Source organism: Trichosurus vulpecula, chromosome 4 (assembly GCF_011100635.1).
Source record: "Trichosurus vulpecula isolate mTriVul1 chromosome 4, mTriVul1.pri, whole genome shotgun sequence".
NCBI lineage: Eukaryota > Metazoa > Chordata > Mammalia > Diprotodontia > Phalangeridae > Trichosurus > Trichosurus vulpecula.
In genome coordinates, this window is record NC_050576.1 from 337,406,378 (window position 1) to 337,432,440 (window position 26,063).

Genomic DNA, 26,063 nt, shown 5'->3' on the forward strand with positions numbered 1-26,063 from the left:
CTCACCCTAACATCTAATTTGTCCATTGAATAGCCATGTCCTGTTAATTCTATTTCTACAAATTTTCTCACACCTGTCCCCTGCTTCCCATTAACGCTGTTACTGTGGTAATACAAACGCTCATTGCCTGTCTTGGGTGTCCTTTTTCGTTACTGTCTTATTTCAACTACTACCCACCTCAAGGTTGTGTGTGTGTGTGTGTGTGTGTGTGTGTGTGTGTGTGTGATTTGTCCTTTGTTCTCGAAGAGGACCATGACATCAGGAAGATGACGTCATGACTTGCAAGTGAATTGGATTTAAGTGAGGGAGGGCTATGCAAAGACACCAGCCTCACTTTCTCCTCCGGAGCCATCTGGCTCCAGTGGCCAGGTGTAGAAGAGGATAACTGGAGATGGCCCAGGATGTAGCAATGTGGGGCTCATATAAATTTATACCCCTAGAAATAAAACTAAGTGATGAGTCAAGCTGGGAGTATTGCCGTTATTATTATTACTACCATTGTCATTACTTAGAATTTACCGAAATTGCAAGTCTGCCCATGAACTCAGATGTGTGTCAGTTAACACTTTTAAATATAAAGAATACCTGAGGATTGGAAAGCTTTCTAAGGGATGGCATCTGAAATGGAATTTTTTCTTTTTTTTAAAGAAAAACAATCTTTCCATAAATTCTATTGCTGCCAAAAACTTGCTCTGCAACACAGATACTAGTACTTGTACCAGTGTGGAAAAGTCCATTTTAAGAACTGTGATCCAAACCCAAGACTTTCCCCTCAGCTGATGGGAAAAACCAGCAGAAAAGGCTGCTGCTTACAGAGGGCAAAGAAAACTCAAGTAATAGCCTAAAAGTCTGGCTTCATTTGTTTTTGGTTTGCTTTATGTCTCTCTCCAAGCATGGGTGAGCGATCCTGAGTTGGATATTCCCAGTCTCGGTGGCATCCTTGTGAATACAGGATGTCAGAAGCTCCTGGGTTCCTTTATTGGGACCAACCAGCACAGGAAGAATGTCCTTCCTTGAAGAAGGTGAACCTAAGTTCTAAGATGATTGCTCAGAATTCTTTGAAGTTGTCCAAGCCATTCCTGACCTTACTGACTGTGATGAACTAGCCGGGGACAGCAACACCCAACCTGTAGCACCCAGACCCAGGATATCAATGCAGAGTTAGGCTCCCTGCAGTAGCAACATCTGCAGTGCTCATGCCTAGCAGAGGAAGGCAATGGCAAAGCAAACCCACAGCAACACCTTGTGTGGGGGACCACAGTCAGGCCCAGGGAAGGGAGTGCATACTCACACCAATATGGGATCCAATGTGCAACAGTGGCAGCATGATAGTGTTCGTGCTTATGGCAATACTATCCTCCCATAGGGCAGCATAGTGGCAGTTGTCCTCTGGCACAGGGAGGGTACTAGTTGACCTTAGCTGGGGGAGGGGAGGAACAAACCAAGGCTAGGGAAGGAAGTAGGGATAAATGCAAGTACCAGCAGTGGTGGCTGGCAGACAGAGACGTGGGCTCTGCTGTCTGATGGCAGCTCAGTGGCAAAAGAGAGGGCACTGGTATGAGCACTAACAAAAATCCAAGCCCACTATGGTCCATTCCATATTATAATCTAGAACCAGTTGGACCCTCCACATTTCTGCCCGCACAACACCCAGTGATTATTGTATAACTTTTCCCTTAGGAGGGCTTAAAGGATCAAGGAGTACCATTATTGGAAGGTGTCTTGCTTTTTGGCAATGAGAAGGACGTTTACTAAGCCCCATAGAAGGATGGCAATTTCTCAAAGGTCTCTAAAAAAAGCTAAAATTTTATATTCTCACCCACACCTTCCCACACATTCACAGGCTCCTTTTGAGGAGTTATTACATTGTTTTTTCTGTTTCTGTTTTATTTCTTATTTTCCTCCTGTAGTGCTTTCTACATGAGGCTTTTTGAATATTGGAGGCCAGGCACTGTGCTAAGTGCTGGAGATATAAAGAGGCAAAAGATGGTCCCTGCCTTCAAGGAGCTTCCAGTCTACTGGGGGAGATGTCAAGCAAACAAATATGTACAGACAAGCTATGTGCAGGATAAGTAGGAAATGATTAAAAGAGGGAAAGTTCTAGAATTAAGAGGAGTTGAGAAAGGCTCCCTGGAGAAGATGGGATTTTTATTGGGACTTGAAGGAATCCAAGAAAGCCAGGAAGTAGAGATGAAGAGAGATAACATTCCAGGTATGGGAAACATCCAGAAAAAATGCCAGAGTCGAGAGTGTGTCTTGTTCATGGAACATGCAGGTTTGGGGGAATGGGGTAGAAATGTCACTGGATTGAAGAGCCCATGGTGGGTAGTAAGGTGTAAGGAGACCAGAAAGGTGGGGTAGGGGCGGGTAGATAGATTACGAATGACTTAGAATCCCAGAGGATTTTATATTTGATCCTAGAGGTGATAAGGAGTTAGTAGTTACTGTAGTTTATTGAGTCAGGGCATGGGGAATGGGGGGTAGGGTGGGGGTGGGAAATGTGTGACACCGTTGGGCCTGTGCTTTAGGAAGTTCACCTTACCAGCTAAAGAGGATGAATTGGAGTGGGGAAAGGCTTGAGGCAGGTACCCCTGCCCCAGCAGGCTATTGCAACAATACAGGTTGAGGTGATGAGGGCTGGCAGTGGCAGAGAGAAAGAGGAGTATACAAGAAACATTTCAAAGATGGAATTGATAGGCCTTGGCAAGACCGCATATGAAGGGTGAGAGAATAGTGAGGAGTTGAGATTGACACCTAAGTTGTACACTGGGAGGATGGTGTTGCCCCCAACAGTAATAGGGAAGTTAGGTGGGGAAAGGTTAGGGTTGATGAGTAATAACCCGAGAGTCAATTAAGTGGGAGAAGGTCCTCTATAACAGTGGTAACAAACTCAAATAGAAACACAAATTAATGTTGTCTATGTTGTATTAATATTTTTATTTATTTTGTTAAACATTTCCCAATTACATTTTAATCTGGTTCTGGGCAGCATTGAGGGTTGTATCTTCCTCTACTCTAGAAGATCATAAGGACCTTACCACCAACAGGTGGAGGGTGGTGGGAGTAATGACCTAACCATTCCACGCACAGAAGTCAGGCCAAATTTTCCTTAAAAGGTATTGAATCCATCCTCGAGACTTGAAAGACAAAAGGCTGGGGCTGTTTGACCTCACTTCCTAAATACAAAACAGCCCCAGGAGCTCCAGGTGCTCTCTGATGCTTGGCTGGCGGACAACAAGAAGGTGGGAGGTAATTCAGGCAAGGGAGCTTTGCTCTGCTGAATCACTGGAGGCATCCTTGATGTACAACCTTCTCCTGCTATGGTGAAGTAATTCTCCTTTTGTTAACTGTTGAATGATCTACAACTGTTTTATTTTGTTCCAATATTGAACCTAAACTACTAGGAACTGACTTGAATCAGGCCCATCCTTAAACACTTTCCTTCTCAAAAACTTTCAGCAGTTGAAGCAAAGTGAAATGAGCAGAACCAGGAGAACACCGTACGCAGTACTAGCAATATTGTTCAGTGATCAGCTATGATTGACTTAGCTGTCCTCAGCAATACAATGATCCAAGACAAGTCAAAAAGACTCATGATGGGAAATGCTATCCACATGTGGAGAAAGAACTGATGAATACAGATTGAAGCATACTATTTTCACTTTACTTTTTTGTGTGTATTTTTTCCCTTTTGTTCTGTTTGTTCTTTGACAATATGACTATAGGGATATGTTTTATATGATGGCACATATATAACCTATATCAAATTGGCTACTGTCTTAGGGAGGAAGGAGGGAGGGAGAGGGAAAAAATTTGCAACTCAAAATTTTATATAAAAAATTAATTTTAAAAATTGTCTTTTTGGGTAATTGGAAAATATTATTCAAAAGAAAAAATAAAGATTACTTCATAAACAATGAAGTTATATTAATTTTTTTTTACCAAAAAAACCTCCTACAACTTTCAGCAGCTCCCCATTGCTTCTGGATCATACACAGATTCCTTTGGCTTGTAAGACTTCATAAATTGGCTCCAACTTTACTTTCCATCATTAGTTCACATCACTCCCCTTCACATACTCTACATTCCAGTCAAACTAGACTATTAGCTATTCCTGGAACTTCACATTCTCCCACATCTCCCTCCTCATCTCTGCTTTTAAGAATTCTTATTTTCCTTCAAAGCTCAGGTCAGATTATCACTCAGGCCCAAATGCAGATGTTACAGTCAGCTGCAGCTCATCCAGGGACAAGGGAGCTTTGCTCTGCTGAATCACTGGAGGCATCCTTGATGTAGAGCCTTCTCCTGACATGGTGAAGTAATTCTCCTTTTGTTAACTGTTGAATGACCTACAACTGTCTCAACTACTCTGGAACCTGCATGTCTTTTGACATTTTGAAGGTCACAGGGTAACAACCTGGCCAATTCCATCTCTGGATCCTTAATTGTCTTTTTTTGGGAGATACTACGTTCATTCTATACACATTTGTCTCTACTCCCAGCGGGATTTTTTGTCTCCTAATCTAGTCTCTATGGTAACATAGTCAATTGGGAAGGAGGAGATGGAAGGAGGCACATGCTTCCCTCTAAAAGTAATTCCCTCCATGGGGAGGCTAAGTGGCACAGTGAGTAGAGCACTGGCCCTGGAGTCAGGAGGACCTGAGTTCAAATGTGACCTCAGACACTTGACACATTTACTAGCTGTGTGACCTTGGGCAAGTCACTTAACCCCAATTGCCCTGCCCCCCCCAAAGAAACTATAAAAAAAATTAAAAGTAATTCCCTCTCAGGGGCCTTGAATCAGCTGCCAAATTTAGAGTTCTCTTCTGACTTAGTTAATATTGTTGTTTTTATATATAGTCTAAGAGCCATGACTTGATCTCCTTAAGCCAGTCAGAAATTATTTTCTATATGGCATCTTCAGTCTTTATTTAATGACCCTTTCAAACTGATTAAGAACATACCTGGTTCACTTTTGATTGACTCAATTGATATGGCTGGGACTTCTGTGATTAACTGATTTAGGCTAGACTCAGACTAGATTTATATTATTATATTTATGCACTTACTAGCAAGGGGCAAGTATTTAAAAACCATCCATATTTATAAAAGTTTCTATCTCTTGACACCTTCCCTAACCCCTTTGAGAAGGTGTTGTGCTTGAGTTAAACTTCAGCAGTTTAAAAAAAAAAAAAAAAAGAAAAACCCTTACCTGTAATAAAGGGCAGAGTCTTGAATGACTTTTTATTTGCTTTTCAAAAATTAAAAAAGTAAATAAAAATGACATCTATGAAAAGTGAAAAGAGTATATGCATATATATTTTATATTAATATTCACATTTTATAAAGAGTTTTTATAAAACTTTAGAGGGACTTTTTCAATGCTGCTGAAATATTGACTGCCTTGCATATGAGTTTTTCATTCTTCTTAATTAGCTCTGCCTTCTCAAGATAAAACCTTATTTTTTTCTTAATGTTTGTAGCTGGGCCTGTTTTTTGACTAAAACTTGCTCAGCGTGGAGTTATTAAGTACACAGAGAAATTTTGCTAAGATGTTAATTATGTAAACAAACTTTATTTTATGTAGTACCTGCTTTGGCCTGCCCTTCCTCCCCCCGCCCCAATTTGGCACTTGCAGGTTGGCTGGTTGGGTTCCCCAGGGGCATGACTAATCACAAGATCTGGACTTCCCAAAGCCATAGCTAATGAGCCCCTACCAGTGATCTTACCTTTAATAGACAGGAGACAACATTAGCTCAAAGCAAAGACATTTACTAAGATGATATAGTGAGAACAACAGGTAAAAAAGATTTCTTTCATAAACCTGGGGCATACTTTTCTACAAGTATACACAGCATTGATGGGAAGAGTAGGTACAAACTTAGAGTATACCTGTAGTAAGGCACTCACCAGTATGGAACACATGTGGTTAAGGCCTCTTGTACCACAGGGTCCTGGTCTTCTTTCTTGCCTTGTAGAGTCTTTTCTATACTGTGTGTGGTATTTCTGCTGGATACCTTGATAGACCAGCCTCCTCGGACCTGTTCCTTGCTATAGCTGCACTCTTTTTCTCAGGCTAGTTCTCTTTCTCCTATCTCTTGCTGTGATCCCACTGGGGCTGCTTCCTCTGGGTACTTCTTACTCTACCACTTCTCTCATGCTCACCAATTTTTCTAGTTGGAATGCTCTTATTGATCCTCGTTGCAACTACCAGTAATTGTAGTGGTCACATTCTACCTGCCTGCCCTCACCTGCTACCCACCATTACACTCCTGGAAACTGTTTCCTGACCTGAATGCTGTTGCTCTTTATGTCTGTGTCTCTATAGAGAGTGGGTATCTCTGCTTCCTCCTAGATGTGTCTTAACTGTGTCGCAAATTCTCTAGAAACTGATAAGCTCTCATATTCTCTGGTGGTTTCCAAGATTTGGCAAGCTTAACTTTTTAAAGGCCTGTAACAACAATGCTGCTAGGAGCTGCTGTAGGGGTATAAGGCCTAACAAGATCAGCAACAAGAGCTGCCAGCACAGGTTCTTTGATCTGCTTTTCTAAGGAAAGCAACTTTAAGGGGTTAACAATCTCACTTTAAACATACATATATCATTCACTTAGTTCAGGGGGAAAAGCCAACACCCTGAACTTCAGAGCAAATACAAACAGAAAATATCAACAGATCAAATAACACAATTCAACAGACAGGCTTTGTCTAATCAAGATACCACATACATAGTTACCAAAAAGAGAAGCACAAACATCTGGGTTTTCTTCAAAGCTGGGGGGCTCCAGCGGCTACCCAGAGTCTCCACATCAACACTCTTCCAGTGAGTGGAAGCCCCAAAGCAAAATGCCAACCTCTGAGTTTATATACCCTGTTCAGGGTCAAAGGGTGTCACAACCATGCAACTCAAACCTATGTGAACTAGGCTTTCCCTTGAGGTAAGCAGGTCATCAAAGACTCCCCATTTAATCAAAGAAACAAAGGCCAGACTCATCAAAAGCAGTTGATTGCATAAGTGCTCCAAAAGAGAAAACAGTAAAAAAAAAGTCCCACCCTGCTTAACCTTACAAGGCCTCTAGGGGAGTGCCTAGTCTTTGCCAGTCAGTTGCTCACTGCTTTTCCAAAACAGTACATAGATGTATTTTCACATGTTGTTAACATATTAATACCTCGTTATTTCTTTTATCTGCTCCTTACTTTTGGTGATTACACCAACTATGGGGAAAATCTTGGGTTTGAATTGCTGTTCTGTCACTTATTACCTGGGTAACAATGGGTAATTGCCTTAACCTTTTTGGCCTTGAGTTTCTTCATCTGTAAAATTAGGCAGTTGGACTACATGACTTCTAGGGTCCCTTCAAAACTATAGATCTTTGATCTCATTGTACTGCCCTTTTGGATTGCCAAGGAAGCATAGACACAGGAAAAGAATGCTTGTTGGTTCAGGTGGAAATTCCAATTGGAATTATGCACCCCCCCCCAATCCTCTGGGAATTGCCCAGACTCTGGAATGATATGGCCAGATTTTGATTGACAATCTAATTGTCCTGTTTCAAGGGAGTCAAACATGTAGTGAAGGGCTGCATTTGGCCTACAACACTCTCCATGGAACCAGAAACAGATTAAAATGTAATTTGGAAATATTTAACAAAATAAATAAAAACACAATAAAACAGATAATATCACATTTTAAAAATAAATCAATAGGTTTCCCACAAGGATTGTTATGTTCTGATTAGTGGCCCTGTTTCTATTTGAGTTTAACACTATTGGTATAAGCCATAGAGAGGAAAGCACAGGTGGTGGCAAGCAGGTGGGGTGGCCACTGCAATGATTAATATTTTCACCAGGGATCAACAGAAGCATGTAAACACGGAAAATTGATGAGTTTGAGAAAAGTGGCAGAGTAACAGGTACCCAAAGGAAGTAGCTCCAGTGGGAGAATAGGAGGACAATGACTTTGGAGAGCTATTACCATGGAAATGGAAAGGGTTATACAACCATGAAGTTGCCAGTGTAGAATTCTGGGGCCTTGAAACATATCTGGGTAGATTTTGTCTTTGCTAAATTCATATAAAGAGGCAGATCCAAAACTCCTGATTCCTTATTCCCTTTTCTTCCCTCTCTCTTTTGGAAAAAAGTACACTCCCCTCTTCCCCCTCCCCAAATCTTCATTTCTTAATATTTTGTTGTTTGCTTTCTGTTTTCTTTTAGTTATTTTTTTTAAGTAGGACAAGTGTGTTTATTAATCTATGTGTTTCAATATTCAAATGCAACTGAGAAAGACAATGAGATACCTGACAGAGAAGTAAGCTTTTTTTCCAACTATGTTCACCAAGACAACTTTTCCTGACTAGGGGCTCGGGGCTACTACATATGAGAGAATTGTTGATTCAGTTTTAACCATTCCCCTGGAGTAATGAGAGAAGACTTTAACCCAGATATTTCTAGACAAATAAGTCAATAGTTTTGTTTGGAGGGGAAGCTGTGATGAACTGGAGCTGGTATGAGAGGTGAGACACTTTCTCTTCCTTTAGCTTCTCCTCAGCCAGTTTAAAAGGAAAACCAAGCCATGCCTGAGAGACTGAGCCAAGAGAGAGGCTGTGAAGGGTTAGCACTATACACAGTAAGGAGGAGTGATAACTGCTGTTTCCAGCAAAGCATAGCAACACACAACCCACTGCTAGACTATGATCACTTGAATTACCAAGTCAAAATTTGGTCTCTGATCCCCTGAGCCCCATGAGACATAAATTTTAAAAGGGGGTAGGGTGGGGAGAGGAAATCACATAAAATACAGCATTAGAGATGGAACTTTTTCTGTAAATAAGGGGAAGACTGGGGAACCATTTTGCTGCTGTCTTCCTATGATCTGGCCCCGCCTGTTGTGCTTGGGCAGCCTAGATCACACATTAGCACAGGACTCAGGAACTTCACAGGCTAGATAAGGATCAGGAAGGGAGGCACAGCTCTTAGCCTCACTGTCCGTGGTTTGGTCACTTGTATATTTAAATATCCTTCAATAAATCTGGCCCCAGATATGTAAGTTATGTGCATAAACATATTTCTCTCGTATGGTTGCTGGCTTCCCACAAAATCACCCATTTAGAAAACGTTTCTTGCTACTTTGTGGGGGAAGTAGGCAGCAGGGCTTGATTAACTGTCCGCCAATCCTCCCCCCATGAACTACAACAGTAAAGCACCATGCTAGGCTTTGGGGTCACAAAGATAAAAATGAACAGTGCTTCCCCGAAGGAGCTTACAGTCAAATCATGCCAGTAAGAATTTATTAAGTGCCTATTATGTGTGCCAGGTTCTATGCTCAGTTCTTCAAATACAAAGAAAGGGAAAAAACCAACTAAACTCAGTCTCATGTCAAGGAGTTTACAATCTAAGAGAAGAGACAACATGCAAGCGACTATTTACAAACAAGATACATACAGGAAAGATTAGAGATAATCTTAGAGGCAAGGCATTAGCACGAAGCGGAATTTGGGAAAACTTATTGATGTTAGCTGGGTCATGGAGAAAGTAAGGGAAGGCAGGAGGCAGAAGTGAGGAGAGAGAGAATTACAGTCATGGAGGACAGTAGTGAAAAGACACAGCTGGGTGATGAGTGTTGCATGTGAGGAATAGCAAGATGGCCAGTGTCACTATATCACAGAGCATGTAACAGGGAATGAAGTGTAAGAAAACTAGAAAGGTGTGTGTTTGGGGGGGGGGGAGGAAAGGGTAAGTTATGAAGGACTTTGAATGCCAAAGAGAAGATTTTATATTTGATTCCGGAGGCAATAGGGAGACAACGAAGTTTATTGAATAAGGAGTTGACATGGTGGGATCTGTGTTTTAGGAAGGTCGTTTTGACAGCCGAGTGGAACACAGGTGTCAAACATGTGGGACAGCAGGCTGCGTGAGGCCCACAACACTCCCAAGGGCAGCCTGAACCACATTAAGATGTAATTGGGAAATATATAGCTGCTATTTCTATTTGTTTGACATCACTGGAGTCAGAATGGAATGGAGTAGGGAGAGATTAGTGACAGGGAGACTAACCTGGAGGCTACTGCCATAGTCCAGGTATGAGGTGATGAGGGCTTGTACCAGGGTAGTTTCGGTGTCAGAGGAGAAGAGGGGGCACATATAAGACATACTATGTAGGTAGAATTGACAGGACTTGGGAATTGTTTGGATATGGGGGGATAAGAGACAGTGAGGACTTGAGGATGACACCTAGGTTTTGAGCCTGGGTGTCTGAAAGGATGATGGCACATTCGAGAGTAATAGGGAATTTAGAAGAAAGGAGGTTTAGGGGAGGAAAAATAAGTTTGTTTTGGACATAGTAAGCATAAGATGTTTGAGATGTGTAATAGGCAGTTGGTGATATGACTAGAGGTCAGGAGAAAGGATAGGGCAGGATAAATCATTCTGAGAATCAACCCCATGATGATAGGTGAATCCATGGGAGATGATGAGATCACCAAGGAAAAAAGTATAGAAGGGGAAGAGAAAAGGGCCCAGGTCAGAGCCTTGGGGTATTCTCATGGTGAGTGGGAATGACTTGTGTGAAGATCCAGAAAAGGAGACTGAATAGTCAGACAGGTAGGTAGATTACTAGGAGAGTGGTATCATCCAAATCTAAAGAGAAGATCATATAAAAGAGAACAGGGTGACTGACAGTTTTACAGAGAGGTCAAAGACAAGAACTAAGAAAAGGCACTTAGATTGGACATTTAAAATATTACCAGTAACTTTGGAGAAAGCAGTTTCAGTTGAATGTTGTACATCAAGCTGCAAAGAGTTAAGAAGAAAGTGAGAGGAAAAGAAGTGCGGGCACCCATCATAGATGACTTTCTCATGGAGTTTCTCCATGAAAAGCAGGAAAGATACTAAACAAGAGGTATCAGAGATGGATGCATCAAATAAGGGTTTTGTGAGGGTGGAGGACACATCTGTATGTTTGTAGGCAATACCGATATGCAGTTGGAAGATAGTTAGAGTGAGGGTGATAAAAAGGGCGATCTGATGGGGAAGATAGCATGGATTCAATCAATCAACATTCATTAAGGACTTAAAGTCATGATCACTTGTGCTTGTAGAGGATTTGCCTAGGCTAGGATTACAGCCACTTTTTCATTCCGTACAAGATTAAAGGAGGAGAAAATGGGGTGGGGTGAGGAGCATCTGAATGAGGTGATATCACGTCAAGAAAAGAGAGCTCTAGGTCAATGTTTTTATAAGTCAGGGTTCTCAGCCTAAAGGGTGGAGGGAGGGTGAGCCATGGAAGATTTGAAGAAGCATGAAAAAATTTGGAAAATGTGTTAAGGTAGGTGGGATAGTGGGTCAATTAGAGAAGTAGAAAAGGATTGCCTAGCTTCAATGAGGGCCCAGCTGATAATATGTAATATAGATTTATAGCAGACCTACTAGTCAGCACGGTTTCATGATTTTTTGCCAGCTTTATTCAGTCACATATGCATATTAGTGAAGGCAATGTATAGTGGGAGTGATGCAAAGCTGGGGTTTGATAGGGCAACATTGTTGATAGGAAAAGGGGCAAAGACTTGAAAGATGAAGATTGTGTGGAGTTCAACAGGTTTACCAGGGGTCAAGATGGGGATGGGAGGTGGGCATAGCTAATACAGATTGAGAGCCTGGAAAAAGAATTGAAAGGGGAGTAGATGTCTTAGGGTGGACACAGAAAAAGGTTAGAGGTTATATAGCAAAGGAGAGGTGGAATAACAACAGATTATGCTCTGATAAAGGAATTTCAGAATTTATAAACATGGAAGTGGAACTTTTGTGAGTGATGGCAAGATCAAGACCAGTTCTGTGTCTAGCTGAGGTGGGGTCAAGGAGTAGGCTACGAATAATGAGTAAATTGAGAATCTGGTAGATTAGGGTATTTGAAGGATTAACAATATGTATATTGAAGCCCTTCGGTGTTGGGGGGAAAAGAAAGACTGTAAGGGAGGCACTGAATTTATTGAGGAAGGAAGGAGAGAGTCCTGGATGTCAGTAGATATCAGCTTCCAGAATCTTGTTTGGGTAATAATTATGTTTTCAATGAACTTCAAAGGAGGAGAGGTTATTGAGTGATGATGGTAGCGGGAGATTCTGGAAGGGGCAGTGGATAGTAAGAAATCTTCAAGCTGTGTAATCTGGAGGGAGCCAGGTCTTAGTCCAAGAAGATGGAAAGCATGAGAAAGGAAATGTTTTAAGATGAAAGCATATTTTTTAGCTACAGAGCAAGTATTCTAAAGAGTACAGTGGAAAGAGTGGGTAGCTTTAGCGTGAGACATTATGGAGGTTAGGTTGAGGGAGATAGGAATAAGTGGGGAATGGAAATCAAGGTTTAAACCAAATGAGCAGTTGGAGTTCAGAATTACTGGGATGGTGGGGGTATGATAGAGTAGGAATATGTTAATCATTGAAGACTGAGTTCAGGTAAGTTATCATTATCCCTAGGGGTTTTAGTCTGGGGGTGGATTCAGCATAGCTGAGCATAGCTAAAAAGGGGGTTTGAAGGGCAAGGAGTTGTAAAAAGATAAGACCAAGATTGAATGGCCAGCCCAGGGAGGTTAAGATCTCCTCTTTTTCCCCCCCAAGTATTAGGAGGAAACAACACTGAAGCTTCTTAATCAGGGGAGCGACATGGTCAGACCTATACTAATAGGGCTAAAGTATTGATTTGTCACTCCTGTGAAGGCTGGATTGGAGAGGGAAAAGTATAGAGGAAAGGAGACCAATTAGAAGGCTACTAAAGTAGTCCAAGAAAGATAATTTGGACTGTGGGTGCCCTGTGAGTAGAGAGAAGAGAGCAGATGGGATAGATGTGGAGACAGAATAGACAAGATTTGGCAATTGACTCATTGGGAGGGGGCATGGTGAGGGAGAGAAGAAATGGAAACAGCCTCCTGAGGTGGGGAAGGGTGATGTCCTTGTGCTAGGGAAGGAAGATTTTAAAAAAGTCATTAGAATGATCATTACAAGCTGCTAGCAATAAACCAAGGAGGTTGCCTTCTCAGTTCTGCATTTACCTAGAGTTCCTGAAAAGAAATTGCCACTTTCCATCAAGGCATTTTCTTAGACAAGTTATAATTGATTTCATTCCATTTTACGTCAATTACATTTAGATCCTGATCTCATCATTCACAAATTCTCCCTTAAGGGTGAGTTACTTCTGCAGACAATCTCAATTAGTTTTATGCTTATTTATCTCAGAGAATGGCATTTCTCTGGCCTTGTTTCCAATTTGGTGTTGCAAGAGTATATTAATATACCCTGGATGCACCCAGTGCCCTCTCTCTAATGCAGAGATTACAGATTTATGGGGAGAAAAGTATCCCCAAATCTGCTATCTTCCTTCTCAGGGCCAAGTTACTTCGTAGGTCATTTGAGGTGATTCAGCACATTCTTTTCAGGCTGGATGGGAACCTTACTGAGAACGCCGATGGACTAGCTTTGGAATGCAGTGGAGAGTACAGCAACCTTTTTAGCCATTCTTTGCTAGATGACTTACTCTTCATTTATGCTTCTCTTCTTGATCCTTAGATTTTCGCTTAGCACTAAGGCCTGTGTCTGTCTGTCTGTCTGTCTCTTTTTTTCGTTTGAGGGTTTTTGGTACAAAGCAAGCAAGCAAAGTGTCCCTCCCTCTGCAGTATTAGTCATGGCAGTCATTCTGATTCTCCAGAAAAACACACACACACACACACACACACACACACACACACACACAAGAATGTCAGCACAATCCAGAAACCTCAGCGTGCCTAGACACAGCTTGTAATAGACAAGGGCTATTAACACCCTGCCCAAGAGCCACATGAGGAGGGGCAGAGAAATGTCACAGAGCAACGAACGCCCCCTCGTGTCTGCAGCTTATTCTTGCAAGCAGATTAGCTCCTACAGACGGAGGAGGCGACGCGCGCCCTCTACTGCCTCGGAATCGTAGCTAGAGCAGAAAAGAAGAGGTAGCCGGAGACCACGCGGCGCTGGGCAGGCGCGTGCGTAGAGGCGGCTCACTCGGCCTGGGGACTCGGGAGAGTCCAAGTGCTATAAGCCAGAGGGGAGTGAGAGAAGGATTCAGGGTCATTTTTCCCCATTCCTACGCTTCGACCTTTCCTTTCGGACTTGGTTGCAGTTGATAATTTAGCTCAGACCGGGAAGCCGCGCAAGGAATCAAGACTGGGGGCGAGAGGCTTGCATAGCCCAGGCTCGTTCCTCTCCATTCCCCTCCCCACGACGGGGGTGGGTTGGGCTGGCCCCGGGTCAAGAGGCGCGGGGGCGGAAGCCTCGAGGGCGCCTGTGGCTGTCAGAGCTGGAGCCGGGAGCCTGAGCTGAAACCTAAGCGAACCGGCCATGGAGAGTCACCGTTGGCTGCCTCTGGAGGCCAATCCCGAGGTGAGCGGCTGGCTGGCGGGGCTGGACGGGTCGGGTCGGGCGGCGGTGGCCCGGAAGCCCGAGCAATGGATCCCTGAACCATGCTTTCTTTTTTCCGTTTCAGGTCACCAACCAGGTGAGTGAGTTGTAGCCGGGGAGCCTCGAGTGCTTCGTCCGTCGCCCGCCCTGCCTCCAGGTTGCTCCACGCCTCCCCCAGTGGTCTGGACTTCGTTCCGCCGAGGCCTCCACCCGCTGGTAGTCCCCGGAGGCTCCTCTTTCCAGCCTCTCCCGCCCCTCTCCTTGATCTTGGCAGTGACCGGGCCCCTGCCTTCACTCCCCGGCTTCGGCCTCTCTTCCCATAGCCTACCTTCTCCTGTCCACCCCTCAGCTATGATCTCCCTCCCTCCCTCCGCCCCTCATGACCCCTTGCTAGGGTGGGAGTCCATCATTCTCTTTAAATGCATTTCTTGGAGGAGGGGGAATGAGTTTTCCACTCTTCCAGAGTGCAAGCCTGTAAACTCCCCTCCTGAGTCACCTCCAGCCCGGTGAAATCACCTTCCCCCATCATCTTCCCGTGCCCTCATCGACACACCTTGTTTTCCGCTCCGCCCCACTTCTCTCTTTCCAAATTTCTAATCTGGTAAATTTAGCTTTTGCGCCTTCTTACTAATTCTTAATTGAAAACCAGTCTGTTCTTGGAGGCTGCCCCACCCCCTTTCTTACTGATTCAAGGAATGAGGACTTGGAGCTGTGAACTCAGCGTGGAGTAGGGTGGTATCAGAAAACGACCCCGGTGCGTGTAAAGTCTGAGAAGCAAAGGCCGTGTTTGGCTCCTCGAAGAGGTGGTCGGAAAGTGGTTTTTTGCCCTTTACTCCAAATTAGACTGTTGTTTTATGTTAGGGGTGTAAAATCATTTTTAAACCGCTCAACTCCACAGTTCTAGTGCACTAAACAATAATTTTCTGGTGTTATTTGAAGCCATGCATCTTTATTTGTGAATGTCACCAAATACATGAATTTTATGTTGCCCACTTTCATGCATCTTAACTTTTGTTTTCTGATGTCAAATAGTCGAAGTATTCAGAAATTTTATTTCCTTAGAAATTATATATAAAAACGTTTAGAATATATTTTGCAAAATATCCTCACCAAATTATCTCCTTTCGAAACCCCTGTTTGAAACAGTTCCAATGGGTGGATTTTTTAAAAAACATAATTTTTTTTTCTTGAAGGCATTTATATATAGGTTATCTAGGAAAAAAAATTTAAAAAGGGTTGTTTTTCTGTTCTGAATCAGCACAGTATCCAGCATATAACTTTTTACTTCAAACCTATTCTAACCCAGCGTTCCATAGCTATTGAAATTCCTAGTTCATAGAAATTTAGAAATACTACAAAGCTGCAATTTTGTATTTCTGTCTTTTTTTCATGACAAGGCTAGAATATGGAAATAAACTTTTGATTTATAAATTACAGCAAGAATCATTCCTTGACATTACTGATTTTAATGTGCTAGTCAAGATTCAGTGTGAAACTGTTTTTTAGTCATAAGGCTTCTTATTGGTATGATTATATAACTTCTGAACAGTTTTATGTCATATAGTTAACGCTGGACTTTGTTCCTAGGTGATCTTACTTATAAAATGTCTTCATTCTGTAACAAGGTTATAACTTTGGGAAAATAAACCTGATGGGAAAAGATGTGTGGTTGAATAAATATCAGACTGGGAAGCCTGATACTGGCTTATTTTGCCCCAAATGCCACTGTTGGGTAAATGTGCTTCTAGTTCAGGGGAATGGGCTAGTAGTGGTCAATTTTTTCCAGAATTATTTGTGATCATTTCTTTAATCTACATGTGCAAATGTCAGAACTGCTGTTTTTGAACAGCTGGTAATTGTATTTGTGTTGACAAGATCTGCCTGTTAGGTCTGCTACATACAACTATAGACTCTTAATTCACATGGCATACTTTCAAATAAAAATAGGGACTGTATTCCTCACAAAGTCTTTTTATGACCTAGATAAAAAACCCTCAGTTTTTAAACCATCTTCATATAATATTTTTTGGCCCATCACAATCCAAGTCACTCCTTAATGGAAATCCTCCAGTTTTTAAATGTCGCTTAATGTGTGTTCAGAACTGATCTTATTCATTCTCATATACTCTGTGATCCAGTAACACTGACCTCTGTGCTGTTTCTTGCTCCATACCCTAGGCAAGTTCATGGACTATCCCCTCACCATCTCTGCCTCCTTGCTTCATTGGCTTTCTTCAAATCTCAACTCAAGTTCCACCTTCTGCAAGAGGGCTTTCCCAGTCCATCATAATCTTAGTTCCTTCCGTCTGAAATTATCTCCAGTTTATCTTGTATATACCTTGTCTGTACATAGTTGTTTGCATGCGTTCTCCTGTTAGATTGTAAGAGCATAGACTGGTTTGTTTTTTGTTTTGGCCTTTCTATGTTTCTCCAGGGCTTAGAACAGTGCCTGGAACTTAGTAGGTGCTTAATAGATGCTTTTTGATCTTATTTGATCATAATATTCCAGATGTGCCATGGCCAGTGTAGAGCAAAGGTGGACTTTCATTTATCTTGCGTAGGACGGAAAACTTCTATTAATGCAACATTACATTTTGTTTAGTTTTGAACGCTTTACCTTTTCCACTTGATGGTCCACCAAAACTACCAGGTCTTTTTCATATAAACTACCATTGTCAGTTTTCCTCATTTTGTATTTGTGTAGTTAATTTGAAAAATATAAATGTGGGACTTTGTCCTTGTTAATTTCACACTATTTTTACTCTTAGAACTTTTGAATCCTGATTTTTTTCAACCTACTTTATTAGCTATTCCCTTTACTTCATGTTGGCCTAAGATTTATAGAGCATGCTCTCTGTTGCTTTATCTGAGATTTTGATAAAAAGGTTTGAGAGAATCAGACTAAGGTCAGGGATTTGTGGCACACTGGATATTTCTTTCTGGATGGACATCAGTCATTTGATACCCTTTGTGCGTGTTGTTCAGTTGCTACAAATCAACCTGCTATATGTTCTCGTTCAGCTCCCTTGTCTCCTTGTGCTCACAGATCATCATCCTAAAGAGATTGTGGTAAATGTCTTGTCAAAGTCCAGGCATGGTTTGTCAGCATTCGACTTGTCCAGTTTTCTCATACCTCAAAGATTTCCAACTAGTTTAAAAGAAACGTCATGTCTTCAAGTTTTCTCCAAATTCTGTGTTGCAACTACTATAGGTCTTGAGACTTAAATTCATTTAATATTCTTTTGTTTTTCTTCGCCCATGTAAAATTCCTCAAGTGTTATTTTTGACTCCCCTTTCTTACCTCTCACATCCAGTGAGTTCCCAAGTCCTGTTATTCTACCCCCATAATTTCTCTAGATTACTGCCATCCTTGTGTGACGTACTGTAAAAGCCTGATAACTCGTCTCCCTGTCTTTAGTATTTCCTACCTGTCTATTCTGTGTAATTACAAAATTAACTTCCTTATGCTCAGATATGAACATATCATTCTTGCTTATTGCCTACTAAGTAAAGGAAAAACTAGCCTAGCATGCAAAGCCTGAAACACTCTGGCACCTCCCTACATTTTCTAACCTTATTTCGTACTTTTCCCTTCTATGTATAATCCATTTCAACCAAGCTAGACTACTGTCTGTCCTTTATGTAGTTTAATGTTTTCCTCTCTCTTTTTTTTTTTGAAATTTAGAAAAATAATTGCCAACATTTATATAATGCTTACTTTTTTATCAAGAACTGTGCCAGGTGCACTACAATAATTACCTCCTTTGATGCTCACAGCAGCCCTGGGAAGTAGATGCTATTGTTATCCCCATATTACAGATGGGAAAACTGAAGCAGACAGGCGACTTATCCAGGGGTTATACACCTAGTAAGTGTATGAGGCTGGATTTGAACTTGTCTGACTTAAGACCCTGCACTCTACCCACTGCGCTGCCTCGCTGCCAAAATTCTTATAGCAAATACGCGTAACCAAAGAAAACAGATTCCTTCCAAATATGTCTCATCCTGTACCCTGAGTTTGTTGAGAGGTGAGTAGCGCGCTTCGTCAACCATACTCTGAAATTGTTGGTCATTGTGTTGATTAGCGTTCTTCTCTTTTTATAGTTTGTCTTTATAGTCTTGTTGTTTTATATAAATTGCTCTCCTGGTTCTGCTGCAGGTTTTTTTTCTGAATTGTCTCTTTCGTCATAGTGTTCTATTATATCCATCTACCATAATTTGTCCAGCCATTTCCCAACTGATGGATATCTCTTTAGTTTCCAGTTCTTTGCCATCAAAAACAAATGAGCTGCTATAAATATTTTTGTGTATGTGAATCCTTTTATCTTTATTTGATCTTTCTGTTATAACTCTAGTAGTGATATCATTGAGTCCAACAGTATGCATGGTTTAGTGAATTTTTGTTCATAATACTAGATTGCTTTCTAGAATGGTTTCTGATTTTTTTTTCCATGCCATTTCCTTTGGGCTACCCTTCCCCATCTTTGTCTTTTGAAATTTTGCCCATCTATCAAATGCTATTTCTTTCACTAAGCCTCTCTAATTACTTAATCAGAAATAATCTTTATTGTTTTGTCATCTTGCTTAGGACCTCTTTTATATTCTGCATAGTACTGCATATTTGTCTATGTATTTTATTCCCTGTTAATAAATTATAAATTAGGGCAGGGATCATGTGTTAATTATCTTAGCCTTTCTTCTAGTGTGTAGCAAAGTGTTTGGCATATAATAAATCGTGTTGAGTGAATTCTACAGAAATTAATTTAGAATAGGTAGGGGCTCTCCTAGAATCTTTTTGCTAATCTTTGGCTTCAAGCCTTCCTCATCTTGTTTACCCTTCCTGCTCTAAAGATTAGAGGGGTGGAATTGTTCTTGATACTAGGGACATGGCCTGAAAGTTACCACTTAATGATTTATTGAAAGTCACCACTTGATATGAGCTGCTGCTTTTTTTTCTTCCTAATTAAGTGCTGAAAACTGAAATTGGAGGGGGAAGAAAACTGTCTAGATATAACTGCTAAACCAGGTAGAAAAGATACAGATCTTATCGAGTGTAGTAGATGCATGGCAGATACAGCATAGTAATTTGAAGAGCAGTGGAGATTCACAGTAATTTATACAGGATAATATCCAGAAAAAAGGGCAGCAATATGGCTTGGCAGTTTATGCACAGATGCATAGATTTTGTGTAACAATGTGAAGTAGAGGTCTTGGAACAAGGGAGGCAAATTCTGCATGGTAGGTAACTGACTACAGTTTGGCACTAGGCAGTCACTTCTTAGAAGGAACAGATTAGATATAAAACATGGCCAATAAAGACAGAATTTTATATGGAAATTCTTGAGGGAAGATTGTTAGAGAATATTTGAGTGAGGGTATAAAAGATAAACAAGTGATACCGTAGTGGAAATAATGTTACAGATCACCCAGATGATGAGTTCTGGGAAGAAAACACAGAGCTGGCACAGATGTGATACAGTAGTGATGGGGGCGGAGTGCTTAAACTATCTGTTCATCTGTATGTTGGAGTGGTCTTTTTAAAACAATTCGTTTAGCCAGCTGAGAAATTAACTTGCCTTGAGGATCATTTCTTCCATGTTCTGATAAGTGAAATCACAAAGGGAAGTGCTGTTCTGGACTTGATTCCAAACTAGTTGGTGATAGGAAGCTTGGTAGGAAATGAAAATCCCATTTAAAGGTTCCCTGTTTAAAAAAAAAAAAACAAACAAAAAACAAAAAACAAACCATAGGCTAGCACCCGTCCTAGACTTGGGAGGCTGAGTCTCAGAGTTCAGAGAAAGGATAGATAAGATTGCGTATTATAAGATCCTGTAAGGTAAGTTGACTGAGGAGAAATGGGATGTGCTGAGGAAGGAAATTCTTACTAATGAAAACAAATGATTGAGAAAGAAAAGGGCTACTTGTCTGAAGAAACTATTAGGGCTGCACAAAGAACACATTGAACAACTCTTAAAATTGATGTACGGACGATGGAAACAAGGATAGGTAACTGGGAATGAATACAAAAGAAGTGGCATGGTTTTTTAAACAGGTAAGAAACAGACCCAGAATTATCCTGAGGCTTGTATTAAATGCTGAGGTCATTAAAAAGTTGTCTTTTAAAGTTGTGTTGAAGATTAAACAAAGGATAGGTATGTTGTCTGGGATTGATTGAGTGAGGTTAATGGCAGAAAGAATCCAGTATTACTCAACTATTTTGCTTCTGTTTTTCTTACCTGGAACAATGTCCGTCATAAAACAAAAATGGTTAACAGTTAGTTTAAACTTCAGATAAATGAAGTGATAGAGCACCATATGACTTTTAGTGATTTCAAGTCATCAAGTCTGAATGGACTATGCATACCAGGAAGTTGAAAGAAATTGTATATATGTGTCAATGCTGAGCTGTTGGTGATGTTTAAGAAATCATGAAATATGAGAGATTTTTGCTGTACTACTGGAGAAAGGTAAATGCCATCCCAATATTCAGAAAGGGGAAAAGGGATTCTTTAAATGGTAGAATTGATTGCTGTTAAAACTTTAGAATGGATTATTAAAAGGACCCTTATTATTATGGACCCTCGGAAAAGGAAGCAATGATCACTTATGAGCCAGCATAGTTTAATTAAAGAACAAGTTATACCAGACTGACCTCTTCTTGTCTTTTTGACAGTGTTGCTAGACTGGTAGACCAAGGAAATTCCATAGACAATATAATTGGATTTCAGGAAGACATTTAATGGGCTCATGATATTCTTGTGGACAAAATAGAGAAAGGTGGAATGAATGTTATGTTTAGGTGATTTCTGTATTGAATGACTAGATGTCAGTATTTATGAGATCTCTAGTACTCTTAATTTTTGTTCTTGTTCTATTGAACATTTTTCTTAATAATTTTGATGAAGGCATAGTTTGAATTTTTTAGATTTGTAGATTGTAGGAAGCTGAGAATAAGAGCTAATCTTTTGAATGACAGAATCAGAATTGAGAAAGATTTCAACAGGTTGCAATAAAAGTGCATCTAATAAGATAATTTTTAATAAGGATGAACCTACCTTTGTGTTCAGAAAATCAACTGCATGCTCAATTTATTGATTTTCTCTTTCTCTATTTTATTTATATGAGCATTTAGAGATCTAAATTTCCCCCTAAGTACTGCTTTGGCTTCATCCCATAAATTTTTGTGTGTTGTGTTGTCTCATTGTTGTCATTATCTTTGATGAAATTATTGATTGTTTCTGTGATATGTTCTTTGACCAACTCATTCTTTAGGATTAGATTATTTAGTTTCCAGTTAATTTTTAATCTATACTTCCATAGCCACTTACTGAATGTAAAATTGCATTATGATAGGAAAAGGGTGCATTTAATATTTCTGCTTTTCTGCATTTATTTGTGAGGCGTTTATGTCCTAATAAATAGTGAGTTTTTGTGAAGGTGCCGCATATGGCTGAGAAAAAAGGTAGACTCCTTTCTATTCCCATTCAGTTTCCTCTAGAGGTCTATCATGTCTAACTTTTCTAAAATTCTTTTCATCTCCTTAACTTTTTAATTTAATTATTTTCTGGTTAGATTTATTTAGCTCTGATCGGGGGAAGTTGTGGTCTCCCACTAGTATAGTTTTACTGTCTCTTTTCTCCTGTAACTCCTTTAACTTTAAGAATCTGGGTGCTTTGCCATTTGGTGCATATATGTTTAGTATTGATATTACTCCATTGCCTATGGTGCCTTTTAACAAAATGAAGTTTCCCTGCGTATTTCTTTGAATTAAGTCTGCTTTTGCTTTTGTTTTGTGATTGCTCCCTTTGCCTTTCTACTTCAGTGGAAGGTAATAGATTCCGCTCCAACTCTGTGTGTATTTATGTTTCAAGTGTGTTTCTTGTAAACAGCTTATTGTTGGATTCTGGTTGCTTATCTGTTCTGTTCAATGGGTGAATGCCATCCCATTCACATTCAACTTATGATTACTAATTGTGCATTTTCCTCTTTCCTATTTCCTTCTGTTTATCCTTTCTTCTCTCTTTTAACCCTGTCCCTCCTCAAAAGTCTGTTTTGCTTCTAACCACTGCCTCCCCAATCTTCCTTTCCTCTCAACTTTCCCTTGTCCCCTTCCCCTCTTACTTCCTGGCTGGGTCAGATTTTCTTGTTTCCTTCCTTCCTTCCTTCCTTCCATTGGCAATCGAGGTTAAGTGACTTGGCTAGCGTCACACAGCTAGTAGGTGCCTGAGGCTAGATTTGAACTCAGGTTCTCCTGACTCCAGGGCCAGTGCTCTATCCACTGTGCCTCCTAGCTGCCCCTGAGGTAGATTTCTTTAGAGTGTGTATATATAGTCTTCCCTCTTTGAACCAGTTCAGATGACAGTACGGTTCAAGCATTGCCTCCTTTATATTTTCTTCTCCACTATAAAGGCTCTTTCTTGTACCTCTTTTATGTGAGATAATTTTCCCTATTCTTCCTCTCTCTTCCCCCTTCTCCTAGTACATCCTGTTTCTTGCCCATCCATTGGGTTGTTGGGTTTTCTTTTAGATCAGGGCTGTCCGAAATGCGGCCCCAGGCCGCATGTGGCCCACAGTGTGATTTTGTGTGGCCTGCCTATGGATTTTAATTTTCACGAAAAAATAAAATAATAATTTGCATGGAATGCATATTAGATTTTTAAAATTCCATCACTAATAATCTCATTGATGTTAATTTTCTTTGGTGTTTTTAAGCAGCATTATGGACGGAACATATCGCATGGAATTGTTCCATCTCTACCGTGCAGACTAGTCAGTATGCACCTACCTTTATGCTATTGTGTTGTCACTTTGTTGTTTTGTGTTTGCTTTCACACTTCTAGTCTTTGCCTGTCATATTGATAACATGTATTCCCCCACTTTCTATTAGTGTACTGTATTTTTTACTCTGGGTGTCACCCTCAAATAATTATTTTATTTTAATGGGGCCCAAAGATAACCTAAAGTTGGACAGCCCTGTTTTAGATCATTGTAACATAATCTTTTTTTTTTAAATAAGTTGTTAATTGTCTATTCATTATTATTTCTTGCATCACTACAATTTCTTTCCCTAATTTTTCCTGTACAACATTTTTGAAGGTCATTTTTTAGCTCTTTTGGCAATTCTTGTTGTGCCTGTGTCCATTTCACATTCTTTTTTCTTCTACATTTTGCTTGTAGATGTTTTGACTTCTTTGTATTCTTCTGAGTTTGTGTCTTGATCTTCCCTGTCACCATAGTAGATTTTTATGTTTAGGCTTTTTCTTTGCCCATTTTTTCTAGACTATTTCTTGACTTGATACTTTATGTTAAAATGGGGGTCTGTTCCCAGGATGCTGGAGAGAAAGGGGAGAAAGAGATGTCCCAAGCTTTAAGCTTTTTTGGTGATTTTGTTTTCAATTAGCTCTGGGTGTTTTCAAGTTTTTGGTGTTTCCAAGGTGGTGTGGTCTGGGGAGAGATGTAGTCACTGCTGTCCTTTTTTGAGCTCTGGTGCTTACCCAGGAATGGCTACTGATCCTTTGCCACTGAAAATGCTACTACTTCTCAGGGCCCCTGCTCCCTGGGGACTGAAAGCGCTACTACTCCTTAGGTCCTCTGCTTCCTTGAGACCAAAAACATTCCTCTTCACCCTGGAACTGGGCAGGGTATGGATAATAGAGTTACTAAACAGTGCCCAATCCTGTGCTGAGTGCTAGCACAGGGGTCCAGTCCCCCGTAATCTTTTTCTGACCAGTTGCCCAATCCTCTTACTGTCTCTGGGCTGAGAACTCCTAAAGCTTCTGCTACTACTGTTGCTGAGTCCTATAGCTAGTGCTGTTTCCACATGTGTTCCTGGGTCAACCCCTGCCCCAGTACCACAGACACTGACACATCCCAAGTTGACTTTCACTGGAAATATATCTCACCCCAACCTTTTTTTGGTTTTGCTGCCCCACAATTCAATTTGATGCGTTATTTTAAAGTTGTTTGGAGGGTAATGTTGGGAAAACGTGGCTATAGTGCTTCCTCTACTTTGCCATCTTGGCTCTGTTCTCAGAAGCCCCTCAAAAACTTGTTAATTTTACGTATTTCCCTCCATTCTGTCATTTTTCTCTCTCTGCTTCCTACTCTTTCTTTATGTAGAAGAGAAACATCAAACAGGAGTGTGCTCAGCACCAGTGCTCTGCAGTTGATGCAGTTTCTACTCTCCAGCCTCTCTTCTTTGTCCCTAACCAAGACCACACTAAAAATTCTTACCCTTTCTTTCCTCTTAAACTCCTCTTCATATATCCACTTCTGAATTTAGGGTTTGTTTTGGTTATGATGAATCACTTCTTGGGATTCTGTCTTCCCCCGCTTTCACTCTCCCCCTTTTTCTTACTGTTTCCCTTTTGAGTTAAATGTATTTCTATACCAAACTATGTGTTCTAGATGAAAGTAAGGTTCCTGTGATGCCTGACTTTCCACTCACTCCTTCTTCATTTGCGTTTCACAGTTATGTGAGATTAATTACCCCACCTTTTCTTCCAAGTGTATCTTTTCTCCCATTTCTTTTCCTTTGTTATTTTAAGATCACCAAAACAAGGCAAATTCACTCCCAGACCCTCTGTCTTTGACTTTCTATGATATATTGGTTTTAGGGAATGCTTGTATCATCCTGCTTTCCTATTAGAATGCAAATACTTCATCCTTTAAAAGTCTATTCTGGTTGTCCTCTAAGGTTGACCTTAGAATCAGTCGCCCTCTGACTTGAGAGATTTTAAAATGTGATAGTCATGATCTTTTTTTGTTTTGGACATGGCTTTTAGATCATCCAGTGATTCTTAAGTCCTCGTCTTGATTTGTTTTACTGGTCACTTTTTTCTTTCTTTAATGTTCATTTTTTATTGTCTTCTATTTTTTCAGTCTTGACTTTGCTTTAATATTTCTTGTTGTTTCATATAGTCGTTAATTTCTGTTGGTCCTTTTAACTCTTGCACCATTTCTTCTAGGAATTTTAATTATCTTGTGGGCAAGCTTTATTTTTCCTTGAGGTTTTGCTTGTAGGTGTTTTGGAATGATTCTTTTGTGAGTTTGTGTCTTGGGCATCTCTGGTATCATAATAGCCCTTTACATTTTTTTTGTTTACGCATTCTTTCAGTGTTCTACGCTGGGCAGGTTGGTGTTGATGGCCTAGCTGAGAGCTCTGGGAGCTGGCTGCCATACTGGCCCTTCTGAAAGACTCCATCCCCTTTTCCCTTCCTGTACTCCTCACTCCGCTTGTTGTACTGATCTATTTTGGGTGAACCTGAGTTTGGGAATCTGCATGCTGAGTCCATGCTCCTAGCCCCTCTGTGAGACCTCACCCTATGTTGCTGGTCTGGGCTAAGGACACAGTCCAAAATCGGCTTCATGCTTCTGGCCTAGCTTATCATTCTGGCATTGAACTTTATTCTGGTCCCCTCTGAGAAAACATCTCCCCATCACCCCCTTATCCCAGCTGCTGGTGTGGGTCTGAGTAGCTCTGGCCATTCCTGCACTGCTAGCCTAGCACCTGTGATCTGGCCCACCCATTTTCAGTAGTTCCTTGCCCTGGTCTTTTGTCTGTAGGTTGAATTTGTGATCTTGGACTGGAAAAATAGCCCACTATAGATTCTTCTTCTATTTCCTGATTACGACTTAGTCTAGTGGTG

At 40.8% G+C, this 26,063-nt stretch overlaps 1 protein-coding gene across 1 annotated transcript in view; it reads left to right on the forward strand.

The window, feature by feature from the left end:
• The first annotated feature begins 14,286 nt into the window (after positions 1-14,286).
• Positions 14,287-26,063, forward strand: part of UCHL3 (ubiquitin C-terminal hydrolase L3) — a 98,521-nt gene continuing 86,744 nt past the window's right edge. The window contains exons 1-2 of the mRNA XM_036753346.1: positions 14,287-14,397; positions 14,501-14,512. Coding sequence (XP_036609241.1) covers positions 14,356-14,397; positions 14,501-14,512 — 54 coding nt within the window. The 5' untranslated portion in view covers positions 14,287-14,355. The remainder of the gene's footprint in view (positions 14,398-14,500; positions 14,513-26,063) is intronic.